Here is a 27,997-nt window from a genome sequence, read left to right on the forward strand (position 1 = left end):
CTCGTCCTCTCTGTTGCTGGCAGTCACTGACAGTCACAGAGGGTACGAAGCCTGGTGATAGGCCTGGTGAAGCACCTTAAGAAGAAGGGCACCAGCGTGACAGGCAAGCCGCCTCCACATTCATGCAGATTTCCTTGGGCTCTTCACTGCATTGTCCCATCATGACCGGCTGGGCCCTTGGCAAATGCCTACCAGCGGGCTTACCAGGGCCAACTCTCCATCATGCTCAGTGAGGCCTCTCTCCATTTCTCCAAACAACTATGTTATATGAGGAACCAAAGTAATGCTAGCTTTTCAAGCACCTCCTTTGATGATTGATGCTTCTGAACTGCGGTGTTGGAGAAGACTCTTGAGAGTCCCTTGGACTGCAAGGAGATCAAACCAGTCAATCCTAAAGGAAATCAGTCCTGAATATTCATTGGAAGGACTGATGCTGAGGCTGAAGCTCTGATACTTTGGCCACCTGATGCAAAGAGCTGACTCATTTGAAAAGACCCTGATGCTGGGAAAGATTGAAGGCGGGAGAAGGTGATGACAGAGGTCAAGATGGTTGGATGGCATCACTGACTCGATGGACATGAGTTTGAGCAAGCTCTGGGAGATGGTGATGGACAGGGAAGCCTGGCGTGCTGCAGTCCATGGGGTCGCAAAGAGTCGGACACAACTGAGTGATTGAACTACAATCCCTGATGATGTCTTTCCAGAGAGGAAGATTCATCTAACAATTGTGCTAAAATTTTACCATGATAGCTTAATTCCAAAGGAGTTAAGTGACATCCTCCTTGGCTCCCTTTTAAGGAATGCCAATAAGGAGGTAGGGATGCTTAAGTAGCTATCACCTTGGTGTGAATTTTTTGTTCAGTTTCGCTGCATTGGTAGAAACTCAGTCTCTAGGAAAGGCTGGTGGCCTCTCCTCAGGTCTGCCTGCCCTGGATTTTATTGGAAACTGTGTCCCCTGAGAAGCCCTCTGCTCTATGTATGAAAGATCGCTAGCAGTCACCAGCAACAGGGCAAAAGGTATGGGACAAATTCTCCCTCACAGCCCTCAGAAGAAACCAGCCCTGCAGACACTTCAGTTGCAGACTTCTGGCCACTAGGGCCATAAGACAATCCGTTTCTGTTGTGTAAGCCCCTTGGTTTGTGGTTCTGTGTTACAGCAGCCTTAGCAGACTACATGGCTCCTCTGCTTAATTTGTGTAGACCCCTTCTTCTGCTACTCTAAAATTAATCAGATTCCAGGAGGACTGCTGCCTCTAGTCCTGCTCACCCAAGTCTACCACCTCCTCCTTTCTGGCTTCTGTCTGATTTTAGCTATTCCTAGAAGCCCTGATTCATGTTTTGGAGGCTGTGGATCTGCTTCCAATTTTGCTGAATGTCAAGTTCATTGATTTGGTCATCTGTGATGCTCTTATATGACTCAAAGGAGGAAAAACAGCCAGTTGCTAAACCTATGTCACCATGCTCATCCTAGAAGTCCTGAAGCTTCAGATTTAACTCCACAAGTCCAACTAATGAGTTTGCCAAGCACATGGAAAGTTATTTTCCCACGGTGATAATTACATAGCACTTCTCATCTTCCTGGCACTTGGGCACCACTTAACACTGACTCCTTCTAATATGTTGGAGCAATTCAGAATAAAAACCACACATTTTTATTTGCCTAAATGAGATAATTACCAATATTAGGAGACAAAAAATACTTGAGGGATGGAAGCGAATAATTAAATTGTGGTATAAATATTTCGAGACCTGATGTGCCTTTGTTTTTATGAGAGTGAAGAAGTTAAAGCTTCATTAGGAAGCAAATTTTATTTCTCTTTTACAGGTGAAAAACAGATTCTGACAAGAAGGTTCTCGTCCAGGCAAACACTGATTAGCCAATAATCTATACTGAAATTAATGTGAGAACTGTATAAACTCAGAGTATTAACAATTTTGAAAATTCTTAAATCTACTTTCCTTCTCTATTAAAAAAAAAATTGCTGATAGCAGCACTTGGTACCTCAAAGGCATCATTCCAAATACCAGTAACCATTGTCCACTGTGCTGGTTAAAAGGCTTAGGTCAGTGGTTCTCAAACTTACTGGTTCCAGATCCCTTTATGCTCCTAAAAATTATAGGGGACCCCAAAGAGCTTTTGTTTATCTGGTTATAGCTAGTGATAGTTACCATATTGGAATTAAAATTGAGAAAAATTTAAAATATTTATAAATTGATTTAAAAGTACCAATAATAAATCCATAAGATGTTAACAACATAGACAAAATAATTTTATGAAAAATAACTATATTTTCCAAAATTAAAAAGAAATAGCAAGAAGAGTGGCATGCTTTATATTTACTTATGTATTTCTCTGATATATTTAGATAGCAAAGATACCTTACAATTTTCTATATATTATTTTCTAATGATATCTATAAATATCATTATTTATCACTCAATTTGCCCTTAGTTTATTCAACTTCTTTGCAACTATTACTTATTCCAAAGCTCAGTTTTGTTTGGGGTGGAGGGGAAATGAAATTGATTCAACACATAGCTTAAATGTTCTACTGACTTTTACTTATAGTCTATGAAGCAGAATTCAAATTTCCAGATTTGTTCTTGCAGGTATACAATAAATTCCTTAAGTAGTACACAGATTAATATACAAGGAAATAACAGTTCTATTGAACCGCAGTCTTTGGGCAGACCACTATTTCTTTAAAGTAGTCGTGTTGTTTTAAAGACTCCGTCCTCTGTGATTTCAGCAAAACCACAAAATGTGCCATGTGGGACTTTTTAAAGATTCGAATGCCATCCAGAATTTATAAGAAAAAACCATTTGAAGTGATGGTTATGGGAGTCTTTTGAACAAATGAAGTTTGTTTTGCAATATTTCAAGAGAATATTAAAGGAAAGCAGCTGGGTTCTATTTTATTAAGGAGTGCTTCCAGCCAAAAATTTTTGCCCATGAAGGGGGTGAGGGGACAGACAAATTTGAGTATTCTATCCATATTTTTCAGATGTCTCACAACTGATAAGACAGTCTAATGAGGAGACTAGTAGGGATTTGAACTGATGTTTCACTAATTCTTTTATTTCTGGGATGTAATGAATACGTCATATTACAGATTTATTCATCGGCTGTGAATGCTTTTATTTACAGTCAGATTTTTCTTGGTAGAAGTCTTTAAAAATTATTCCCTTCAATAGTGCTAAGATTAAAGTTCATTAAAAAAGTATAACATAGAAGAGCACATTTTAACCAGAAATTGTGGTGTGAAAGGTCAAATTAAAATAGCACGTAATGAAATAATATCAGTTGGGGTGGGAGTAGGGATGAAGTAGAAATAGGCTTATAAAATCTTCAGGGAAGCTTAGAGCAGATGTAGAAAATCCTTTCCAGGGAATTAATATAATTTAAACAGCATCTATTAAAAATATAATTAGTGTGACTTCCCTGGTGGTCCAGTGGTTTAGATTCTGCACTTCCAGTGCAGGGGGAAGGGGTTCCATCCCTGGTATGGGAAACTCAGATCCCGAATGTTGTATGATGGAGCCAAAAAACAAAAAGAACAATAATAAAATAAATTGGGGTTTGTTTTTAAAAATTAAAATATATAATTAGCTCTTTATCTCATATTACTTTACAAATAAATTTCTAATCAAGTATAGCTAGTACTTGGGCTTCCCTGGTGGCTTAGCAGTAAAGAATCCGCTGGCAATGCAGGAGACACCGGTTCGATTCCTGGGTGAGGAAGATCCCCTGGAGAAGGAAATGGCAACCCACTCTAGTACTCTTGCCTGGAGAAGGCCATGGACGGAGGAGCCTGGTGGGCTACATTACAGTTCATGGGGTTGCAAGAACTGGACTGGACTTGGCGACTAAACCCACCACCACTACAGCTAATATTCACTGACGGCTGACCCTAGGCCCTGTTGAAAGGCTTAATGTGAATAAAGCCATGAAATCCTCACAATATTCCACTAGAAAAGTATTATTATCTTCTCCATTTCATAGTTGAGGGCAGGGTTGGGTCCCCAAATCCCTGGGCCACGGACCAGTACCAGTCTGTGGACTGTTGGGAACAGGGACTCGCAGCAGGAGGTGAGTAGCGCACAAGTCAGTGAGCAAAGCTTCATCTCACAATACTGCCTGAGCTCCGCCTCCTGTCAGATCAGCAGTGGCATTAGAGTCTCATAGGAGCGCAAACCCTACTGTGAACTGCACGTGCGAGGGATCTAGGTTGCACGCTCCTTGTGAGAATCTAAAGCCTGATGATCTGAGGTGGATCTGAGACGGTAATGCTAGCACTAAGTGACTGCAAATACAGATTACCATTAGCAAAGAGGTCTGACTGCACAGAGACCATAATAAATCAGATGCTTGCAGACTCATATCAAAACCCTGTTAGGGATGGCAAGTGACAATTAAGCTGCATCTGGTGGCAGGCTTGACAGTGGAAAGTGAGCTGCTGTACTTCAATGGTACAGCTGCACGTGGTTGGCAGGCTTAAGAATCCAACACTTATTTTAGTCCATGTGTGGCCCACCCATTATTTTGTTTACCACTTCCATCCATGCCTCTCCAGCACTGTGTACTTGTCTCAGTCACAGTTTTGGTAAGCCCATAAGCTAACCCTAGCCAAAATGAGTAAAAGACAAACATTGCTAAAGAGGTTCTTTGAAAAGGAGGAAAGACCCAATGGTGAGACAGCAGAAGAGTCTAAGACTGCCAACAAAAAGAAAACTGCAGTTTAAAAGAAAATATCAAGAGTCCTACTTAAATTATGGCTTCATTGCAACAGGTGATTCACATTCTCTAAGTCCACTTTATACAATATGTGGTGACTGGCTATCCAATAAAGCCATGAAATCTTCACAACTGCTTTGCCACATGAAGACCAAGCACACTGTATTAGAAGACAAGCCTTTGGAGGTTTTCAAAAGGAAAAGGGAAAAATAAAAGGTGAACATGAAGAACAGAAGCAATTATTGAAGGCCACCACGGTAAAGAATCCACCTGCAATGCAGGAGACCAGGGTTCAAAATCTGGGTCGGGAAGATCCTCTGGAGAAGGGAGTGGCAATCCACTCCAGTATTCCTGCCTGGAGAATCCCATGGACAGAGGAGCCTGGCAGACTACAGTCAGTGGGGTTGGAAAGAGTCGAACGCCACTGACACACACACACATACACACACCACTTCATTACATGTGTCTGTATGGAGAGCATCATTCTTAGTGGCGAACCATATGGCTAAAACTAAGAAACCTTTTATTATTGGTGAAAAGCTAATCCTGCCTGCTGCTAAGGATGTTTGTTGTGAACTTCTGGGAGAGACTGCAGTTCAAAAGATGACATGTGCTCCTCTTTCGGCCAGCACCAGAGCTTCCCTGGTGGCTCGGATGGTAAAGAATCTGCCTGCAATGCAGAAGAGCTGGGTTTGATCCCTGGGTGGGGAAGATCCCCTGGAGAAGGGAATGGCAATCCACTCCAGTATTCTTGCCTGGAGAATCCCATGAACAGAGGAGCCTGGCAAGCTACAGTCCATGGGGTTGCAGAGAGTGGGGCATGACTGAGCGTGCACGCATAGCTAGATGAATTGATGAAATAGCAGAGGATATTGAGGCACAATTGTTGGGATTAACGAGTCACCGTGGTATGGAATCCAGGTTAATGAGTCTACAGGTGTTGATAAGAAGGCAACAATACTTGTTTTTGTGCGACATATTTTTCAAGAGAATGTGCATGAAAATATGTCATGTGGGCTTTTGTTGCTACCAACCCTACAGCTGCAGAACTATTCAAGTCTTTGAATGATTACCTATCAGGAAAACTGCACTGTTCATTTTGTGTTGGAGCAGATGGAGCACTGGCTATGACTGGACGGCTTTCTGGTTTTACTACGTGCTTCAAAGACGTCACTTCTGAATATGAGTGTACACACTGTGTCATCCACAGAGAAATGCTGGCTAGCCATAAAATGTCACCTGACCTTAACAACTTTTTGCAGGATGTGGTTAACATTATCAGCCACATTAGAGTGTATGCAATTGGGCTTCCCTGGTGGCTCAGTAGTAGAGAATCTGCCTGCCAATGCAGGAGACACAGGTTCAATCCCTGGTCCAGGAGGATACCACATGCCATGGAGTGACTAAGCCTGTGCGCCACAACTATTGAGCCTGTGCTCTAGAGCCTGGGAATCACAACTACAGAAGCTAGCATGCCCTAGAGTCTGTGCTCCACAAGAGAAGCCACTGCAGTGAAAAGACAGAGCACCAAAACTAGAGTAGCCCAGGCTTCCCGCAACTAGAGAAAAGCCTGTGCAGCCACAAAGACCCGGCACAGCCAAAAGTAAATAAATAAAATAATAAAAAGTACATACCCTTAACTCATGTCTCTGTTCATGCAGCTCTGTGAGGAGATGGATGCAGAGTACACATGTCTTCTCTGATACAGAGAAGTGAGAGAGCTTTCTAAAGGTAGATCACTGGCCAGAGTTTTTGAGTAACAAAGGCTAATCCAGAGATTTCTTTTAGAAAAACAGTCACCACTGGCAGCATATTTCAGTGACACAGAATGGGTTGCAAAACTTGCTCCCTTGTGTGACATATTCATCCTGCTCAGGAAACTCATTCTATCACTTCAGGGAAGAGTGACAACTGCCTTCAAACTGGCAGATAAAGTGGCTGCATTCAAAGCCAATTTGGAATTATGGGGCTAATGAGTGAGCATTGGGATTTTTAACATGTTTCAAACATTAGCAGCGATTTTTGGAAGACACTGAGCCAGAGCCTTCTTTCTCCCACCTGGTGCATGATCATCTATCACGGCATTCCAAAGAATTGGAGCTTTACTATTCAGCCTCAACAGACCCCTGAACTGGGAAGGAACGGGTCTGTGACCCACTTGTGAATGTCAGGTGAATCGACTTTGTCTGTGCTAGAAAAGGATCAATGGTGTGCAACTGCAAATACCAGTGGCCTTGAAAGTATGTTTGAGACAACTTCAAATCTCCAGACATTCTGGATTAAAGTCAAGGTGGAATATCCTGCTGCTGCTGCTGCTGCTAAGACGCTTCAGTTTTGTCCGACTCTGTGCGACCCCAGAAACGGCAGCCCACCAGGTTCCCCTGTCCCTGGGATTCTCCAGGCAAGAACACTGGAGTGGGTTGCCATTTCCTTCTCCGATGCATGAAAGTGGAAAGTGAAAGTGAGGTCGCTCAGTCGTGTCCGACTCTTTGCGGCCCCATGGACTGCTGCCTACCAGGCTCCTCCATCCATGGGATTTTCCAGGCAAGAGTACTGGAGTGGGTTGCCATGGCAACGCACTCCAGTATTCTTGCCTGGAGAATTCCAGGGACAGAGGAACCTGGTGGGCTACAGTCCATAGAGTCACACAGAGTTGGGCATGACTGAAATGACTTAGTATGCATGCATGCATCTTTCTGAGCTTGGGTTATGTGCACTAACAGCAACCAAAACAAGATTATGGAGTAGACTGGATTTAGCAATACACTTTGGGTGTCACTGTCTCCCATCATCCCCAGATGGGAGCATCTAGTTGCAGGAAAAGAAACTCAGGGCTCCCACTGATTCTGAATTATGGTGAGTTGTACAGTTATTTCATTATATATCACAATGTAACAATAATAGAAGTAAAGTGCACAATAAATATGCGCTTGCTGCTGCTAAGTCACTTCAGTCGTGTCCGACTCTATGAGACCCCGTAGATGGCAGCCCACCAGGTTCCTCCATCCCTGGGATTCTCCAGGCAAGAACACTGGAGTGGGGTGCCATTGCCTTCTCCGAAATATGCGCGTGAATCATCCCAAAACCACCCCCTCACCTCTGCACTATTGGTCTCTGTAAATATTTCCTTCACAAAACCAGTCCCTGGTGGCAAAAAGGTTGAGGACCACTGGTTTTAAGGATGAAATGATTGAAAACAAAGTGATTAAATCCATGCATAGAACACAGTTAGGGTTATGGAATTTTTTTTTTTTTGGAGCATGTGGAATTATTATTACTCCTTAGTAAGTGGAGAAATGTCATAATTCATTCTGAGTTAAATTGCTACCGCTGCATTCCATTCTTCACTGTAGCTTGGCTTTAGTATGGCCTCCGAGAGAGTTTGAGAGTATTATCCGAACTAGGATAATTGTCTGCAGACAATGCTTTCAGTGTTGCAGAAGTAAACAAGCCTCTGCTCTTCTAGAATTTATATTTAGTGAGGGAAATAAATAATCAACAAATCAATAAATAATTTCAGACAGTGTTCATTGAAACCTTGCCAATGTAATAAACTTTACACTAAATTCACTGTGGTTTTCAGCTAAGAAAGGCAGAAGGGAAGGCATTTCTGTTTCCTAAAAGGAAGTGTATTTTCCGAAGAATAAAACAACATCTTTTCACAAAAAGATAAAAGTCCTAAGTCTCATACAGATAAAAAATGAACAGTGTAAAACATTTTATTTACTCATTAACGAGGGGATCAGTGAAATTTTATAGAGTCGGTTTAAAGGACAATGTAAAGTACCCATTTACATCATTCAAATCAGGATTGGGAAATGAATTTACAAATATTTTTTCCAAGGAGGGGGATTCAATATGAAGTTTAAAGGACAAGAGTTCCTCTTGCTATCAGTTAACAGCATTTAGAGTTGAATAGATGTTGCTTGAAAAAAATACACACAACCTAAAAGCTGAGAATTATCTTTTATTTGTTGGACTTAGCTGAGGATTGAAGCCCAGGAGACATTCTCTCAGACAGCTCTGAGGGCCTTTTCCAAAATGCAAATGGAGGAGCCAAGATACACAGGAGTTTTTTTTTGGGGGGGGGGGCGGGGTAGGGGGCGGCGGGAATCACAGATAGCAGAACACCAAAAGCTTACTGCTAGTTAAAGAGATCAGATAGCCCAGGCCAATGAATTAAGTGTTTTACCATGTATGGGAAGATGCAAGAGTCTGGACTTATTAAAACTACTCCCTTGCATCTAAGCCCAATAGCTTATTTTCCTCCATCCTGAATCCTGCATCACTGGTTGTGGCTGCAAAGGCCACACTTGGTTTGAGGGCCACACTTCACCGCCACAATAGCCTCTGTTTACTTAAACGACAATTACGCTCTCTGGCCATACTTGACTGCACAAAAATGGAGCGCTCCCCTAGATTCAGAATACCAGAAAGGTGAGCCAGACTATGGCTTGTTTTTCATGGAAGACACCCAGGAACCTCAGTCCATTTCATTGTTTCACAATTTTTCCTTATAAAAGTCACTCTATCTGTAAACACCCAGCAGCTAAACAGTTCTGCCTTATGTTTTCTTCAATTCTTTTCTTCTCTGGCAGAGTAGCATGGTATTTCTTTGCTCCCAACAAAGAGGTGTCAAAGAGAGACAAAGGGGTAGCCTAACATTTGATCCCTCTAACAAGTTCAATTTACGCAGCCAGAAGGGCCCCAGACCAGGGGTTAGCCCCGCCCCCTTCTCCACCGGCACCTCTCCTGGCCAGCCCCATAATTGAGCTATGACGCAAAGGTCACGTGAGCAGCCGCGGTCCCGTGATGCGTCCGAGCAATACGTGGCAGATTCACTCAGACAAGTCCTCCCTGCCCGGTTTCTTCCACCTACTCCATCTAGACTTTGTTTTTTCCCATTAAATGCCTCTCACCTCCTCGCTTTCACTTCGGGGAGGGTGAATTACCAGGCTCCCTCTCCAACCCGAACTTCTCTAAGCCCAGGAACCAGTCCTAGCCGTCTAGTAAGAGGAGGGGAATCTATTAGCGCCGAGGCGAGTTGCGGCTCTGATTGGGTGTGAGATCCTGTCAATCTCCAGGCTTTTCCAATCAAAACCCGCTTCCGCCTAGCTTCCCTGAGTGCGAGGAAGGCGAGGAAAAGGGTAAATCGAGCTCTCGCGGGAACAGCGCTTTGCCCTCAGTGCGCAGGTGCGAAGGCTCTTGGCTTCGGGGCCCGGGCAGGGGGGCGGTCTTGAAGACGCGTCGTTTGGTTTGGCCTCAGTGACGGCGCTCTCCGTCTTCAACCGCTGGGCGGAAGGCGTTTGTTAGGGGCCCGGCCAAGAAAGAGGCCCTCGAGGTTCCTGATGGTGTCCATGACTTTCAAGCGGAGCCGCAGCGACCGGTTCTACAGCACCCGGTGCTGCGGCTGTTGCCATGTCCGCACCGGGACGATCATCCTGGGGACCTGGTACATGGTAAGGGCGGGCGAGGAGGGAGGGAAGGGGCCATGGTGGGGGGAGGATACGCCGGAGCGGGAAGCGGGAGAGACTCGTATTTGAACGGGAGGATCCACTGGGAGGGAATGGAGCGGGAAGGCCTCGGGAACCTTCTTTTTAGTGGCCTCTTAACTTTGGAGGGGGGAGACTTGTGTCTGGGAATCGGAGTGGTGGGTGGGAGGGACCAGGGAAATTATTGGGGTTTATTTTAGGCGAGAATAAGAGGAGAAAAGTGGGGGTTGGGGAAGGCACAGGCGTTGCGGCCTAGGGTGGAGGGGGCCTGCGGGAGGAGACAGCTCGACTTTGGTGTGGTCAGTTCTGGAAATGACCAGGCTGCGGGATCTTTATGTGTGCTTCCGTGATCTGAAGGAACTGCCCCCCACCTCCCCACCCTCCGTCAGTGCTTCCTGGGATTTTTTTTTTTTTTACCCCCCCCTCCTCCTAAGGAAAGACTTAGGATCGCACCTTCCGAGATGCAGCCTAGTTTTAAACATTATTGTTTTACCTGAAGGGAAGGCAAGAGATCCAGTTTAACACAGTTGTCTCTTGTTTCTGGAGCTTATTTGTCACAGTGTGTTTGGGATGTAGGCAGACAGGACTCTGTTGTGAGTCTGGAAATTCTCTTGGAGGTAATACCTTTGGCCAGTATTTACTTACTATCTGCCTTTTTCCAAATGCAGTAGGTTTTCTCCTGCCCGCTGGTGAGAAGCTTTTCACCACAGACCCATTCAGGTTTTTGAGACCTTTGTCTAGAACCTGCTGTGTTTTGGTAACCTGCTAACGTTCCCAGGGGGGTGGGGGCAGGATTTGTGTAATTCTGTGTCATAACTAGGTTGACAGTGTTACTGATTGGTGGTTCACTAGCAGTGCCGTTGTGATTTCTTAGCACCATCTCCACTACTATTCATTTTCACTAAAGCTCATTTATGATTTGTAAATACATGATTCCGTTTAGGTAGTCTGGGGTTATGATGACTTCACAGAAGTTTTGAAAAACTACTCATATTGTCGGCTTGGTCATCTTCGCTAATGACTTTGTGATTTTTAAAGTTTTTATTTGTTTTTGTTTGGTGAGGTTGTGGCATTAGTCATAATGCAGTTTCTGATAACTTTGTGAACTGCAAAAAAGGAAGAGCTTTATCAGATTTTTTTTTTTTTTTTTTTTTTTTTTGCCTTTTTCTGTTCTCATTTCTTCTGAACCCAGAGGTTCCATTGAAATTATTACTGTTTGGTAAACAGCTGATGAGAATCATCTTCAGTTAGGCAGATACAGTTTCATGCCCACGCACAGGGGACCTGAACTCTACGTTATTCCTTATTTACATTTTTTTTTTTAACCATCTTGCTTCATTAATGTGCATTAAAAACAAAACTTGAATGGGTGGGCTTATTTGCTTGTTTCTAAGCTTATTTTAATATTTCCTCTACTTTTATCTTCAGAAACATATTGCTATAATTATATCACCTTTCTCCACAAAGACCCTCACCCCTTTTGTATTTTAACTGATTCGTAATACTGGACATGCATTATATTTCTAATTTTGTTCTTCATTTTTTTAAAGGGCTGGGTCTTATGTTTCTTTTGTTTGTCCTTAGCTCTGCCTTCCCTAAATGAATAAATCAAATCTTTAGGGTACTCAAGCCTCTTATTCAGCCCTGTTTCCCCCATCCCTGGAAGATGACCTTCCCTTTTACTTAATTGAGAAAGAGTCCAGCAACCTGGGACTCTACCATGCAAACTTAATCTTCCTGTTTCTTCTCAGATCCTTCCCTCCATTCACAGAACAAAGGATTTCTAACTCCTTGAAAAGAAAATAAGCACCATCTCAGTTTCAGCCATCTGAATGTAATTGGCTGTGTTTCTTTCCAAGGCAGGTATTTTTTTGATGCTGTGGACTCTGTTCATAAAAAAGAAAGGAATAGCAAGCAAAAGTGGGAGTTATAAACCATGAAACTCAAAATGCAGAGAGAAGGATTTTAGTAAGGGCATTTATTCTCTCAAAATAGGGAACAGGGAGTTTTACATCTGTTTCCCACTGGAAGGACTTGATGTGAAAACATTTTGCATAGAGCACTGTTTTTCCATGCTTTAGTTTCATAAAAAGATCCCATAAACTATTCTTTCTTTGCATGAATTTTTCTAGTTCATGGAATATAATATGCTGCTTACATCAGTTCATCTACTTTAAGAGATCTGTTGCTCATCTACAGTGCAAATGGCTGTGGTGCACATAGAAACGAAGTTACAGGGACGTGTGTTACGCATCTTTTGTCTTCCTATCAGCTGCTACACAGAGGCTCTCAAGTGTTTTCTTATCTTGACCATGGCATCTGCCCTTAAGATACTGATGGCATTGCAGTGAAGTTTGGAGCAAAGATATGAAAGTGCAGTGTCAAGGAACGAGAAGCTAATCAGTAATAACAGATTCAAATTAGGTTAAGGGTTGGAAAAGGCCATTGGTTTTGTTGATTATAGTATTGCTGGTAATGTTCAAAACTGTGGCTTCGGGATCCTGGCAACGTAAAGACATAATTTCTGCCTAGTTGGGGAGACAACATTTAAAAACCAAGACCACCAAGACACAAAGAGGACTTGTCCAAACAGAGCACTTTTTTTTTTTCTTTTTCTTTTTTTTTTTTTTGCCAGAACCTTCTTTACTAAGAGTGGGTGAAGTCCAAGTACCTTGTCAGGATACTCTTCTTCCTGTATTCCAGGTGGGAGAATATTTATGATTCTCCTTGAGGTTGCCCCGTGCTGTTTAGAACCTTGGGTGCAGTCCTCAAGCTCCTGCTGGTTGCAGATGCTGTAGCAGTAACTTTCTATTGGATACAGTGTCACTGCTTTCTAGTGTCACTGCTTTCTAGCATCTGCTTCTGCTGAGGTCATGTTAGGTGATTGCATACTGTGTACCAAAGGGTTAATTAGTGAAGTGAAGTCGCTCAGTCATGTCCTACTCTTTGCAACCCCGTGGACTGTAGCCCACCAGGCTCCTCCATCCATGGGATTCTCCAGGCAAGAATACTGGAGTGGGTTGCCATTTCCTTCTCCAAAGGGTTAATTATATGGTAGTAAATAGTGCAGAAGACACTGAGAAGCCAGAGCCAGTTACTATATGTACCAGCCCTGAAATGCTGGCCTTTGGCATTTAGATTTAAAGAAGCATGTTTGGCTTAATACCTAGTTTAAATAATAGGGAATTTCAGAATGAGTTCCAGATTAAAGTCTGGCGTTCATAAATTGTTTTTTCTATCATTTAGTGAAAAATTTGAAGCCAGATGATTTTTAAACAACATTTTCTTAGGTTGGAAAAGGCCATTGGTTTTGTTGATTATAGTATTGTTAGTGATGTTCAAAAGTGTGGCTTTGGGATCCTGGCAGTCGAAGGAGATATAAGTTCAGATGTTTACTGAGTGGTTGAAAATGAGCTTTAAAGTCTACAGCAGCAGTGTCCTCCTTCATGGTTGATGGTGTACTACAAGAAGGCATTTAGAGCACTGGTTAAAATTGTAGGTCTTGGAAAGGTGTAATAATATATGGCTAATTTTTTATGAATATCTTCACCATAAACAGTCTAAAAGTGAGGTCACTAGGGAAGAAGTGAAGACAGGCTCCTCAAGCTGTACTCCTTCCCAGTCCTCACTCCTGACTCCTTTAAATCAGTATGGCTTATTTATATTTCAGAGTTAGTATGTTTCCCCAAACACTTTTTAAAAACTTCATTGACAGAAATCTCAAATATACAAAAATAGTGAAATAGTATAAAAGCCTTTCTTTTACTTATACAACTTCAAGTACTAACAGCCATTTTGCCAATTACAGTTAGTTTTGTAATAGTTCAGTAGTTTCCTTGGCGAAGCTTCCTTGCTTCCCTGCCAGAAGAAGCTGGTTTCCTCACTGTTTATCTGGAAGAATTACTGCATATCTCTTGTGTGTGCTTGTTAAAAATACTAATTACACATTTGAATTTTTCTCCCTAAAACATGATATCCTCTTTGAGGGAGAAAGATGCTGTGCCTTTCTCTATGAAATGTGTGTGTAATAGTAACTTGTTAGAGCATTTGAAGTATTCATTAGACCATTGTTAAATGAATTGTCTTCTCCAAAAATAGTAGGAATATCTCATTCGTAACCGCACAAAAGGGTAAACAACTGTATGTGTACATTTAACTACATATACATTTAACAGCATTTTTAAAGACAGTCAGTTTTGGTTTTTATCTGATGACAGCTGTCTGCTGACTTGCCTGAGACCCTTATCAAGATGCCCTAAGACATTGTTCTAATTATAGTCTGAGCATAAGTTGGGTTGTGGCAGAATATACTGTGGGAAAACTAAAGAATAAGGATTAAAGAAAAAAAAACAAAAACCAGTCCTCAGGAATCTTCTAGGATGGGTGTGGCTATGAAATGAGAAGCAAAGAGGAATTACTCTCCTGAGGCTGTGTGCTTCCAAGGATCTGATCCTGTTCCTTTGAAACAAGTGAAATGTGACACATCTGTTCTTTGTGGTTGTTTGTTTACTTATATAAAGTGTGTAAAAGTCTTATAACGCAAACCATATTGTTTATCCCAGTAAATGCAGTACCCCTTCTGCATGGATGTGTCCATTGCCCAGGCTGTTGACATATGTGCATATTGGCTGCATTCCGTACCACTCCGTGTGACTAGATTTAGAAGTCAGTCATTATTTTAATTACATTTTTGCAAATTTTCTTTCCTGAATGCAGTAAAAGGGAAAAATGAATCAGGAATAAATATGCTGGAGTTGTTTGTATGTAGTTGTTCTCTTCAGATTTTATATTACAAGATCACAAAGTTAATCTTATGTATGTTTTGAAAAATGCTGCATGGAACTTAGAAATACCAGTGGTAATCAAAAGTAAATAGAATGGAGTCTATGAGCATAGGATAGGTGCTCAGGGGTGAAAATAAGATCACAGGATGAGTTTTCCAGTTGAGTGCTTTAAAATGTTACATTGAGGTGCTAATGAAATATAATTAATCAGTGAAGAGTTGAAAAATCCTTTGTGCTTGTAATGAAAATAGTGCTGAAATTGATCATTTCTTCTTTTGATTAGACCTATGATTTATTTTGTTTAATATTCAGAGAATGACTCACAATGAAAAGAAACTTGAAGTGTCACTAATACTAGAAGATGATAGTGGGTGAGTCTGTGACTTAGCCATGAAAGAGAAGAAAACATTTCTATAAATCCTGTATGTGATGCAAATATTTAAGAAAGGAAAAATAAACTCCTGAATATTTTTGATGTGTCATTTCCTTCATTTAGTAATTGAGTATGTTATTTTTCACATAAATATTTTTCATTCCCGTACAGAGCTTTTAAACTATGACAGTATTGTGCTTAGTAAAGAAGGGTTTGCTGAATTGATTTTGAACTGATTTCCATGCACAGAATATACAGTGTCTTAGTAGAGATATCTGTTCAATAGTTAATTCACCTAATTATATTAGCTCATAAACCACCTACCCTGTCCAAAACCCACGGCAATAAAAATGGGCAGTTAAAACATCAGCTATCAACTGGGGAGTCACCTTGAAAATATGATTGTCTCTTATAAGATCTTTCAAGTGTTGAAGGATGAAATACCTTGCTTTTGAGCAGTGTAAGGAAAAGGCATGTACCTGAATGTATTTAGAGAGTAACAAACATTTTGTGGCCTTCAGTTCAGTTCAGTTCAGTCGCTCGGTCGTGTCCAACTCCTTGTGACCCCATGCCAGGCCTCCCTGTCCATCACCAACTCCTGGAGTTCACTCAGACTCATGTCCATCGAGTCAGTGATGCCATGCAGCCATCTCATCCTCTGTCGTCCCCTTCTCCTCCTGCCCCCAATCCCTCCCAGCATCAGAGTCTTGTCCAGTGAGTCAACTCTTCGCATGAGGTGGCCAAAGTACTGTAGTTTCAGCTTTAGCATCATTCCTTCCAAAGATATCCCAGGGCTGATCTCCTTCAGAATGGACTGGTTGGATCTCCTTACAGTCCAAGGGACTCTCAAGAGTCTTCTCCAACACACAGTTCAAAAGCATCAATTCTTTGGCGCTCAGCTTTCTTCGCAGTCCAACTCTCACATCCATACATGACCACAGGAAAAACCATAGCCTTGACTACACGAACCTTTGTTGGCAAAGTAATGTCTCTGCTTTTGAATATGCTATCTAGGTTGGTCATAACTTTTCTTCCAAGGAGTAAGCGTCTTTTAATTTCATGGCTGCATTCATCATCTGCAGTGATTTTGGAGCCCCCAAAAATGAAGTCTGACACTGTTTCCACTGTTTCCCCATCTATTTGCCATGAAGTGATGGGACTGGATGCCATGATCTTCGTTTTCTGAATGTTGAGCTTTAAGCCAACTTTTTCACTCTCCACTTTCACTTTCATCAAGAGGCTTTTGAGTTCCTCTTCACTTTTCTGCCATAAGGGTGGTGTCATCTGCATATCTGAGGTTATTGATATTTCTCCCGGCAATCTTGAGTCCAGCTTGTGTTTCTTCCAGTCCAACGTTTCTCATGATGTACTCTGCATATAAGTTAAAGAAGCAGGGTGACAATATGCAGCCTTGACATACTCCTTTTCCTATTTGGAACCAGTCTGTTGTTCCATGTCCAGTTCTAACTGATACTTCCTGACCTGCATACAAATTTCTCAAGAGGCAGGTCAGGTGGTCTGGGATTCCCATCTCTTTCAGAATTTTCCACAGTTTATTGTGATCCATACAGTCAAAGGCTTTGGCATAGCCAATAAAGCAGAAATAGATGTTTTTCTGGAACTCTCTTGTTTTTTCCATGATCCAGCGGATGTTGGCAATTTGATCTCTGGTTCCTCTGTCTTTTCTAAAACCAGCTTGAACATCAGGAAGTTCACAGTTCACTTATTGCTGAAGCCTGGCTTGAAGAATTTTGAGCATTACTTTACTAGCATGTGAGATTAGTGCAATTGTGCGGTAGTTTGAGCATTCTTTGGCATTGCCTTTCTTTGGGATTGGAATGAAAACGGACCTTTTCCAGTCCTGTGGCCACTGCTGAGTTTTCCAAATTTGCTGGCATATTGAGTGCAGCACTTTCACAGCATCATCTTTCAGGATTTGAAATAGCTCCACTGGAATTCCATCACCTCCACTAGCTTTGTTCGTAGTGATGCTTTCTAAGGCCCACTTGACTTCACATTCCACGATGTCTGGCTCTAGGTGAGTGATCACACCATCGTGATTATCTGGGTCATGAAGATCTTTTTTGTACAGTTCTTCTGTGTATTCTTGCCACCTCTTCTTAATATCTTCTGCTTCTGTTAGGTCCATACCATTTCTGTCCTTTATCGAGCCCATCTTTGCATGAAATGTTCCCTTGGTATCTCTGATTTTCTTGAAGAGACCTCTAGTCTTTCCCATTCTGTTGTTTTCCTCTATTTCTTTGCATTGATCGCTGAGGAAGGCTTTCTTATCTCTTCTTGTAATTCTTTGGAACTCTTCATTCAGAGATTCCTTTTCTCCTTTGCTTTTTGCTTCTCTTCTTTTCACAGCTATTTGTAGCCTTAGATAATGGTTTATTTTGGAAAGATCTCAAAACAAGAGTTGCTTAGGAATGGTTATAAGTGATCCTGTAGTAGTAAGAAGAAAGATGTTTTTAAAAAGAACCAGATTGGTGTTCTAGCTCTGTCCTGTTATCACCTCAGTGAGCTTAACACATGGTATTTCACTTTGCTGAACCTTAGTTTAACCGTCAGGAAATGAGCATAAGTCATACTTTCTTCACAAGGTTGTTGTGAAGAATAAAATCAAATAATATATGTAAATTTACTTGATTTATAGTGTGTCTTTAGAAATCTCAATTGATTCTGAATTAGGTATTGTGACATTTATCTTATTTAAAAACCTTGGGCTGCTTGTCTTTGAGAATGTGAAATGCCTTTAGCTGATAAACGTATTTATCATTCAGGGTGGACAGGAGAGAGCTCCATGATAGAGATTGTTTAAAACACTATTGATAAAGAAGCTCAGATGTCCCTTGAAAGTATCCCATGTTCACGAAGGGAAGGAAGGCAGATGCTGTGGACTTTAGATAGGGAAGCCTACTCCAGGTCTTAAATCATTAGCAGGGTTGTTTTGAGCACTTAAAGGAAGTGGTGCCTCTTGGGATAACTGTGTAATTCACTAACAACTAGAGGCATAAAGAATTTCCTTTTTGAATTGGAGTTACACCCTGGTAGACTAGGGAAATTCACCAGATACTGGTAATGGGATTTCAGCAAGATGTTTGACAGAGTCTCTAGATGTTACTTTGGACCAGATAAAGACTTTATTTGAAAGCTGCTGACCAATGGGAAGAGAAGAGCCTCTATCTGGCAGCTTGTCCTCAGCCCTGTTCTCTTGCTAGTGACTTAGGTGGAGAATCTCATTAAATGATAATCATATTTTCAAATGCAGGAAGCTGAGAGAGTGTAAATCTATCCATAGGGTGTCAGAATTCAGACGGAGAAAATATTGATAGGCAAGAATGTTATAAGATGAAATTTGCAGGTAATGTATAAGGGCTTACGCTTAGGCCTCTGAATCCAACTCTACAGGTAGATATAGGTGGTAGCTTAGCAGGATCAAGTGTGAAAAAGAATTGGGAGTTTTACGGAGTCACTCATGTGACATTCCAGCGTTCTTGCCTGGAGAATCCCAGGGAGGGGAGCCTGGTGGGCTGCCGTCCATGGGGTCACATAGAGTCGGACACGACTGAAGCGATTTAGCAGCAGGAGCAGCAGCATGTGACATTGAAAAGATTTATGCAGCCAGTGCATAAAAGAACCAGACTGTGTTAATTGAAATTTGTTTCAGACATGTTGATTGAAATTTGTTGGTTAGGATGTGGGAACTGAGATCCTGATGTGCTGTGATCAGATTCCTCTTCTCTCATTTTACTAGTTTGTTGAGCAAAGTTGGCTTAAAACTCAGCATTCAGTAAACTAAGATCATGGCATCCAGTCCCATCTCTTCATGGCAAATAGATGGGGAAACAATGGAAACAGTGAGAGGCTTTATTTTGGGGGGCTCCAAAATTACTGCAGATGGTGACTGCAGTCATGAAATTAAAAGACACTTGCTCCTTGGAAGAAAAGCTGCGATCAGCCTAATAGACAGCATATTAAAAAGCAGGGACATTACTTTGCTGACAAAGGTCCATCTAGTCAAAGCTACGGTTTTTCCAGTCGTCATGTATGGATGTAAGAATTGGACTGTAAAGAAAGCTGAGTGCCGAAGAACTGATGCTTTTGAACTGTGGTGTTGGAGAAGACTCTTGAGAGTCCCTTGGACTGCAGGGAGATCGAACCAGTCCATCCTATAGGAAATCAGTCCTGAATAGTCATTGGAAGGACTGATGCTGAAGCTGAAACTCCCAATACTTTGGCCACCTGATTTGAAGAACTGACTCACTGGCAAAGACCTGATGCTGGGAAAGACTGAAGGCGGGAGGAGAAGGGGACGACAGAGGACAAGATGGTTGGATGGCATCACTGACTCGATAGATGTGAGTTTGAGCAAGCTTTGGGATTTCGTGATGGACAGGGAAGCCTGGCGTGCTGCAGTCCATGGGGTCGCAAAGAGTTGGACATGATTGAGTGACTAAACTGAACTGAACTGAGGTGTTAGAGGAGTACTTATTCAGAAGGGATAACAAAATATCTCAAACCATAGAACTAAGACCAGCAGGCGGAAGTTAAGTGATGTAGTCAAAGTCTTTTTAAGCATTTGAGTGTAGCTCAAGAGGAAATAATTCCTAACCACTGTACAGGAGATACTGTGGAGAGGCCTTAGACTTTCCTGATGGATCATTAACATACCTAGACATGGAAATTATATTTATCTGATAGATCAGCTTCTTCAAATCCAGAAATTCTGAGATAGGAGTATGAATAAATATGTGACTCAAATGAGCAATTTGTGATCTCTCATTTTTCATTTTTGTGTCTTTTTATTCTGTTTTATTAATATAGGATCAGTCCAACATCTTTTCTCTGAAATGATTAAGTTTATACTTTATGAAATATTTAAAGTATTCTTAAAGTCACATTGTGTATTTTATCTCACAGGTAGTCCCCATTTTATGTCTTTATTACTTCAGGGAAGATGTTAGTTAAATAGAGGACATCTGAAGATTGTGTTGGGGACTGTTTCCTGATTAATAATATAGTCGATAAAATGTTATCTTTCATAGGTGGTCAACCTGTTGATGGCAATTCTGCTGACTGTGGAGGTAACACACCCAAACTCAATGCCAGCTGTCAACATTCAGTATGAAGTCATTGGCAATTACTATTCGTCTGAGAGAATGGCTGGTATGTTTTTGGTTGAAACTTTAGCCTGCTAATCACACACACACACCCGTTAGGTAGAGGATTGATTGTTGTTATACTTGCTGAGGCACAAAATATGTTTGTAGGCTTTTCAAAAATACTCAGAATTAAATTTGAGCATTTGTAGCCAGAAGATCTAGTGGACTGCTAGGAGATTTCTGAGAAATATGCATTGTCTGCATTGAAATACTGTGGAAAGAGGAGGGGAGAAGAAATTAGAAGAAGACTGAGTCTTTGAGGGTCAGCTGGTAAGTGTAGTAGAGGATGAGACATTTGCTCATGGAGCACAATCCTACAGTAAAATATAGAATACCAAATATTTGAATATTTGGTGGTATCTTTTGCTCAGGGTCTCAATTCTTAATATATTTTTATTGTTTAGATGAAGATTTGACATTGGACTTTAGAGTATTCCTAAAACATTCATGGAAATTACTTTTTTAAAATTATTTGTTCCCAATAGTATTTTTATTATTTATCTTTCTCTAAAATGCAAATTTAATTTTATGTTAAAAATCATGTTAAAAATTTAATATTTGAATAGAAAATTATGCTTCAGACTTTTCGGTGTGAACAGTTTCTTCAGAAAAATGTTCCCAGTTCACATGTGTTCTATATTTGTAATATTACAGGATCTTAATTATATTTTTAGATTAGCTTTTGTCATAAATTCTGCACCTTTTTACATTATGATCCTCTCATCTGTTAATGAAGTGTTTTTTTTTTTTTAATGGTTATTAATTCAAATGATTACTGTCCTCAGGCCTAACCTATTTCTTACAGCAGGTAGAGTTTTGTGGCCATCAATAATACATTATAGTGTGATTACACTAACAGTTGTTCATATTGTGTTTTTTAAAGTGTTTTTGTTTTGTTTTTACATGAGTGTCCTAGTTTTACTTTCAAACATATATAATCTTTTAATTTTGTTGTCAAATTGATAACAGAAATACCAAGAATATATGGAAACATTCCTTCTGGCATTTGAATTTTTTTCTTTTCTGAATAAATCTGTTTTTAATTAAAAACCAGAATAGAACAATAAATGTTAGCTTCTGATGTTGATTTTTTTTTTGTAATTATAAACTTTAGGCTGTAAAATTTTACTGAATCTGCTAATGTCAGCATTTTCCTTTGTCATGTATATTGCTCTTAAAATTGAGGTGTAGAAAAGATTTATGGTTACTGAGATTTTCGTAGGTCTGTGCAACTGGCTCTTCAGTCACAAGTTTATTGTGTGTTGCATGACTGTTGTCGCTGCGGCATAGAAAATCACATTATTCATTATATCTTTGTTGACCATATTCTACTGAAGCCCTCAGTTCAGTTCAGTCACTCAGTCGTGTCCGACTCTTTGTGACCCCATGGACTGCAGCACGCCAGGCTTCCCTGTCCATCACCAACTCCCGGAGCTTACTCAGACTCATGTCCATCAAGTTGGTGATGCCATCCAACCATCCCATCCTCGGTCATCCTCTTCTCCTCCCGCCTTCAATCTTTCCCAACATCAGGGTCTTTCAGATGAGTCAGTTCTTCGTATCAGGTAACCAAAGTATTGGAGTTTCAGCTTCAGCATCAGTCCTTCCAATGAATGTAAGCAAATATAAAAATACATAGTTCTTGGTGATACAGTAGTTGGTATTTCTTTGGAAGGTAAAATTTGACCTTCCCACAGACCCGGTGTTGCAAAGGTAAGTTAATTTCTGATCACTGGCCTGATAATCAGTTTTTTAAAAAATGAAGTTTGTGATTAATTATTTTTAATCAGCCAAACAGGCTGTAACACTCAGTTTATACTGCAGCATATGCAAGCTGTTTTTCAAATAGGAATTTATCATTACTTATACTCACCTGGGGTCACAAAGAGTTGGACACGACTGAGCGACCTCACTTTCACTTTACTTTCATGCATTGGAGGAGGAAATGGCAGCCCACTCCAGTGTTCTTGCCTGGAGAATCCCAGGGACGGGGAAGCCTGGTGGGCTGCCGTCTATGGGGTCGCACAGAGTCGGACACAACTAAAGTGACTTAGCATAGCATAACATAGCATACTCACCTGGGAGATGGGTAAACGCTTGGGACCTCCCAAAGGAGGTTCTGAATATGGTGCAAATCTGAGGTTCTTTGGGCATTGAGCCCCTCATGTTTTGCTTGCTTTATTGATTCACACCTACTGGAGTATCCCTTGTTCCTGGCATTAAATGTGTTTTGCACCCACCACCCCATCTCTCCTCGGTTTTGCTATTTGTTGCTCCAGTGAAAGACCTTGAGCTTCACTTTAATTATTTCAGTATTTCAAGAAGTTTAAATCAACTCGTAGTCTTCCAGTAACGGATTTTTGAAAGCTAATTGTTTGAATTACATTGCTTTCAAGTTTGTTTATATCTGAATTCTTCCCTTTGAGAGCCATTGTGTGCTGCAGCAGGGAAGTTCTTTAAGTCTTTAACGTTTAGTTGTCCTATATCCTCTAGGAAAATTTGGAGAGCTCTTCTTAGTTCAGTGCCAGATACTGATGCTGTTTGTATTGCCAAGTGACACAGTGATACATAACACTTATCCACTAGTGCCAACACTGAGCAGGTAGTCTAATCATTTGTTATTAGTGCCTTTCTGGTTCTTGATATCTAGCCAGAGCCAGAGAATCAACTTTAGACTCTTAACAGTGCTAAGAAGCTCATCAGGTCAAGTGTGGGTGCTTTTTGGTTTGTTTTGTTTGAGATTACATGAGCACTTTGTGAAAAAGTTTAGTGGACGTGGATTAATGTAGAGAAAGGCAGCAACTCGAGGACGGATTGAGGACCAGAGAAGAAAATAGACCTGGATGTAGCAGAGAAGCCACGGTGAAGGGATTCGGCGCAGGGAGTTTGGGTGTTGAGGTGGGAAAGGGGCATTGAGGGAGAACTTGACTTTCAGGTGATTTATTTTATCTTAGGCAAGAGGGGGTGTCTGTACAACTCCATGTTTAAACAAATACCAGCCTTTTGCTCCAGCTGAACCCTGCTTATCTCACAAGACTCAACTTGTGTTATTTCATTTATATTTTTTCCCTGATGCTAAAGGCAAAACTAATTGTTTTTTTGCTTCTGTTGTAGCACTTGCCACATTGCATCATAATTATCTGTTTGCCCATATTCAAAACTTAGACCCTGGGCAGGGATCTGTCTCTGGCAGAGTACCAGGTTCACGTGCTGTCCTAAATCAGTGGCCATGAGTCATAGCAGTTTAACAAATAAGAAAGAGCAAAGGCATGAATTTCATAAGCTTCATTACTTAATAACATTTTGTCATAAAGACTCTTATGCTTTTTGTTACATAAGTAGTTTAATTAGATTTTTGCTTCTGTTTCCATAGATAATGCCTGTGTTCTTTTTGCCGTCTCTGTTCTTATGTTTATAATCAGTTCAATGCTGGTATATGGAGCAATTTCTGTAAGTATTCTATACTTTTCTTTTAGAGTTTTGACTTTACTGCATGGTCCTTAGTCATTCCGTATATGTGATGTGATGTTGTGGTTATTTTTTCCTTCAGTATCAAGTGGGTTGGCTGATTCCGTTCTTCTGTTACCGGCTTTTTGACTTTGTTCTCAGCTGCCTGGTTGCTATCAGTTCTCTGACTTATTTGCCAAGAATCAAAGAATATCTGGATCAGTTAGTAAGTGTGTATGCTAATAAAACTTAAAAAAATTTTTCATTTGTTGAAAACCAAAGTCAGCTTTTGGGTACTATTTTTATTTAATCTACTATGTTTTATTTATTTATTTTTAAGCATTTTAAAGTATCATTACTATTGTTACCATATTGAAACCAAAAAGATGAAAATAGAATATCTTCTTACATACCATGTGAATAATGAAATATTGAAAGTGCCTAAAGATGGATATCATAGAACTTCAGTAGTTCAACTTTTGGGTGTATGAAAAGTAAATAAATAATTGGACCGTGTTTGGCAGTCATTGGAGTTGTGCTCATTGGCACTCATTGGCACTGTCAAAGACAGTACCTTCTGTCTTTGCAAGCATCTGTAGCAAATATGTGAGTGCCTCCTGTATTCTTCACTCTGTTCTAGGCAAACTGTTGGTGTATGGTGTATAAACATAACTTCCTTCTCTTCAAAGAGCAAACCATGTATTTGGGGAATCAAGACATGAAGATCTTATTTGTAATAATAAAGTAGGGCTGTCTCATGACAGCAGGCAGCGAGCAGAGGTTAATGCTGTGGGATGGAGGGGCGGGGAACGCTGTGGCCCGAAATAAGGTCTGGTGGATGCAGGTGTAGGATCCAGATAAATGAAAATTAATTTCAAAAATGCGTCTTTTAGGAATTTTATTGAAACCTACTGTAGAGAGTCCATTTTGCATACTGCAAACTTATTGTTTGTTCATTCAAAAAAACGTTTATTGATTGCTTCCTGTGTGCAAGGCACTCTGCTTGAGGGCTCTAAAACTCCCTTCTGCTCTGCCTGTTTGTCCCTGCCTTTTTTTTATAGCCTGATTTTCCCTATAAAGATGACCTCCTGGCATTGGACTCCAGCTGCCTCCTGTTCATTGTTCTTGTGTTCTTTGCCTTGTTCATCATTTTTAAGGTGAGTTGCTGACTAAGTATTTTGTGGGCATTTGGATTGTGAGAGTGTCCTTCCAGACCTTCTTGTTGCCTGTGTCTCCTCATAGCTCTCCTTATTCTAATGTGGTAGAGATAGCTCCCAGGGAATGTCTTCTGTCCTTTTTAGGCAGTGGTTGGAGATAACCAGGATTCTTCTTGTCTAGGAACATCATGTTTTTGGACATGGTTCATGGTTGGGATTGAAAATCTCTTAAAATTCCCAAAGTTCAGAAATAGAATTCCTTCTGCAGCATCGTGGTTGTCACACGTGAATTGGAATCCCAGACTTGGGTTTCTCTGTAAAACAGTGGTAATAAAGCTTGTGACATTTAAGTGAGGGCACATAGGGAAAGCTCCTGGCCTGTACTTGGTCCAAGTGGCTGCTGGTTCCCTTCTCTGGAGAAAATGCAGGGAGAGCATTATAAGACTCCTTAATTTTAGAGCAGGTAAATTTAAATTAAAGTTATAAATTAAAAAATAAAATAAAGTTAGTTGCTCAGTTGTGTCTGACTCTGTTCAACACTATGAACTATAGCCCACTAGGCTCCTCTGTCCATGGAATTTTTCAGACAAGAGTACCGGAGTGGGTTGCCATTTCCTTCTCCAGGGGATCGTCCCAACCCGGGGATCGAACCTGCATCTCTTACATCTCCTGCACTGGCAGGCGGGTTCTATACCAGTAGAGCCACCTTGGGAAGCCTTAAAAGAAGAAAAAGGCAATCGCTGCCAGTGGCTTCACAGTGCAGCCACATTAAAACTGTATAATTTTACATACAGTTGAGTTTGGAGTATATGTAAATTTTGTTTGTATTCCTTTAGGCTTATCTGATTAACTGTGTTTGGAACTGTTATAAATACATCAACAACAGAAACATGCCGGAGATTGCTGTGTACCCAGCCTTTGAGGCACCTCCACAGGTGAATGATCTTTTATGATATTAAAGCTTCACTAGCCATTATTGAGAATTCCCAAAAGAAGAATCTGAACCTTGATTTTCTCTTCAATGCTGTAACTGTGGTTTAGGGCACGAATAGCTTAAATCTGCAAGTTTCAGCATTTCCCAGTTGGAATCCTGGGTACGTGGGCTGGAGACACTCTGTACTGCTCATCTCATTCCATCCGGCCAATGGTTTTGACTCATGATCAATCTCCAAGTGTTGCATTTTGAGGGGGAGACCAGTCAGTGAACAGCAGCTCTTGGCTTCTGGAACTTCTGAGGATAGGGTACCATCAGCTGAAGCTTGTGGTGTTTCCTAAAACATCCATAGGATCCAAAGGGGAAGCTGACTTTCCTGTAGGGAGAAGAATGCAGTACGTTCCGTGAGTCTGTTGGGAGGCCTCCTTCTCAGACCCTCTAGTTGCTGCTGTACTGTCTTCCAGGCTTCCAGCATGTAGAGTGTATATGGCCCATGTAGCATCAGCCTGTCACGTTGGAGTCACTTAGCTTAAAAATGCCACTCTTTACCTAGGTATGCCCTTCACCTTAGAGCAGGCGATACAAGTGCTTGATGCTTTGACTACGGATTCTGACAAAATACAGCCTCGTACTGGAGGGTTCCTGTAGCAGGGTTCAGCAGGCCCTTCGCTGAGATCCTCCATTCCTGAGGTGACTTGGCCTGGCTGCTTTATCAGTCACAGTGGAGCGAGGGGAGGGCAGTACATACTGCCTGTCAGGGTATCCTGGTGGCTTCAGGGTCTGTTCAGAAGCAAAATTGCCTCTGCTTTCCCTTCTTACCTTCCTCTTCTGTTATCCTCTCTAGTGATCTTGGATCAGACATATCCCCTGCAGGTAAAGCTCCAGGTTATTAGTTATCTCTACTCCCAAGAACTATAGTTGACCCTTGGACACCATGGCTTTTAACTAATACACAGATGTTTCTCAGTAGTAAATACTACAACACTACCCAGTCTGCGCTGAGTCCACAGAAGTGGAACCACAGATACGGAGGGCCGACTGTGCAGTGCTGGCACCCCTAACGTTCTCAGTACTCAAGGGTCAGGTATCCTGAGGACTCAGGTGTACTTAGCTAACAGTTTCTTTAGCTCTCCTCTGTGGGTTGGTATACCCCTATTTAAGGTATTAAATCTGAAAATAATTATTAAGATAGAAATTTAAAGGAGAATTAAGTCCAATATAATTTTTTCTTGTCTCTTTTCAGTATGTTTTGCCAACCTATGAAATGGCAGTGAAGATGCCTGAGAAAGAACCACCACCTCCTTACATACCTGCCTGAAGAAATTCTGCCTTTTTCAATAAACCCTATACCAGCTTTTTGTCTTGTTCATTTTACAGAATGCTGCAACACAGGGCTCATCATACTTGTTTGATACAAAGTTCATTTTCCTTTGTTTAAGCATTTATTTTCAAACACTAACAAGCTTTTTGGATAGTATTAAAATTCAGATTTTGTTGTTGTTATGTATGTTACATTTTAGTAGTTTTTGAAGACAATCTAGGTTAAGCAAGAGCAAAGTGCCATTGTTTGCCTTTGATTGGGGGTGGGTGGGAAGGGGGCATTCTCTACACATATTCTTTTTTAACTTTGCACTTTCTTTATATAATAGTTTGCATTTTGGTTATTTGCTGCCCTGGATACTTTCAGGAAGAATGAATTAAATATTCAGGGTGAATGAGTTCAGTTTAAGATCTGAAGTTTTCAGCTATGAAAATATGAAAAATATATAACATTTTAACTTGACTGTGGAAGATGATGGTTGCATGTTTCTAATTTGTATGTGTTTCCATCTTTGAGATAAGATGCTTTAATAAATCTCTTAAATATTTATTGTTGTTTTTAATCTATTACCCTTTTTTTTGTTGAA

The 27,997-nt window shown here is 40.9% G+C and overlaps 1 protein-coding gene across 1 annotated transcript; it reads left to right on the top strand.

Annotated features, from left to right (window-relative positions):
- Window positions 1-9,886: 9,886 nt before the first annotated feature.
- On the top strand, window positions 9,887-27,958 carry LAPTM4A (lysosomal protein transmembrane 4 alpha). Its single transcript, XM_006049159.3, has 7 exons — window positions 9,887-10,194; window positions 20,436-20,556; window positions 23,926-24,002; window positions 24,103-24,225; window positions 25,061-25,156; window positions 25,993-26,091; window positions 27,334-27,958. Exons 1-7 carry the CDS (start codon window positions 10,084-10,086, stop codon window positions 27,406-27,408), a joined length of 702 nt encoding a protein of 233 aa, XP_006049221.1. The 5' UTR covers window positions 9,887-10,083; the 3' UTR covers window positions 27,409-27,958.
- The last annotated feature ends 39 nt before the right edge of the window (window positions 27,959-27,997 follow it).

The sequence above is a fragment of the Bubalus bubalis genome, chromosome 12 (assembly GCF_019923935.1).
Source record: "Bubalus bubalis isolate 160015118507 breed Murrah chromosome 12, NDDB_SH_1, whole genome shotgun sequence".
Classification (NCBI taxonomy): domain Eukaryota; kingdom Metazoa; phylum Chordata; class Mammalia; order Artiodactyla; family Bovidae; genus Bubalus; species Bubalus bubalis.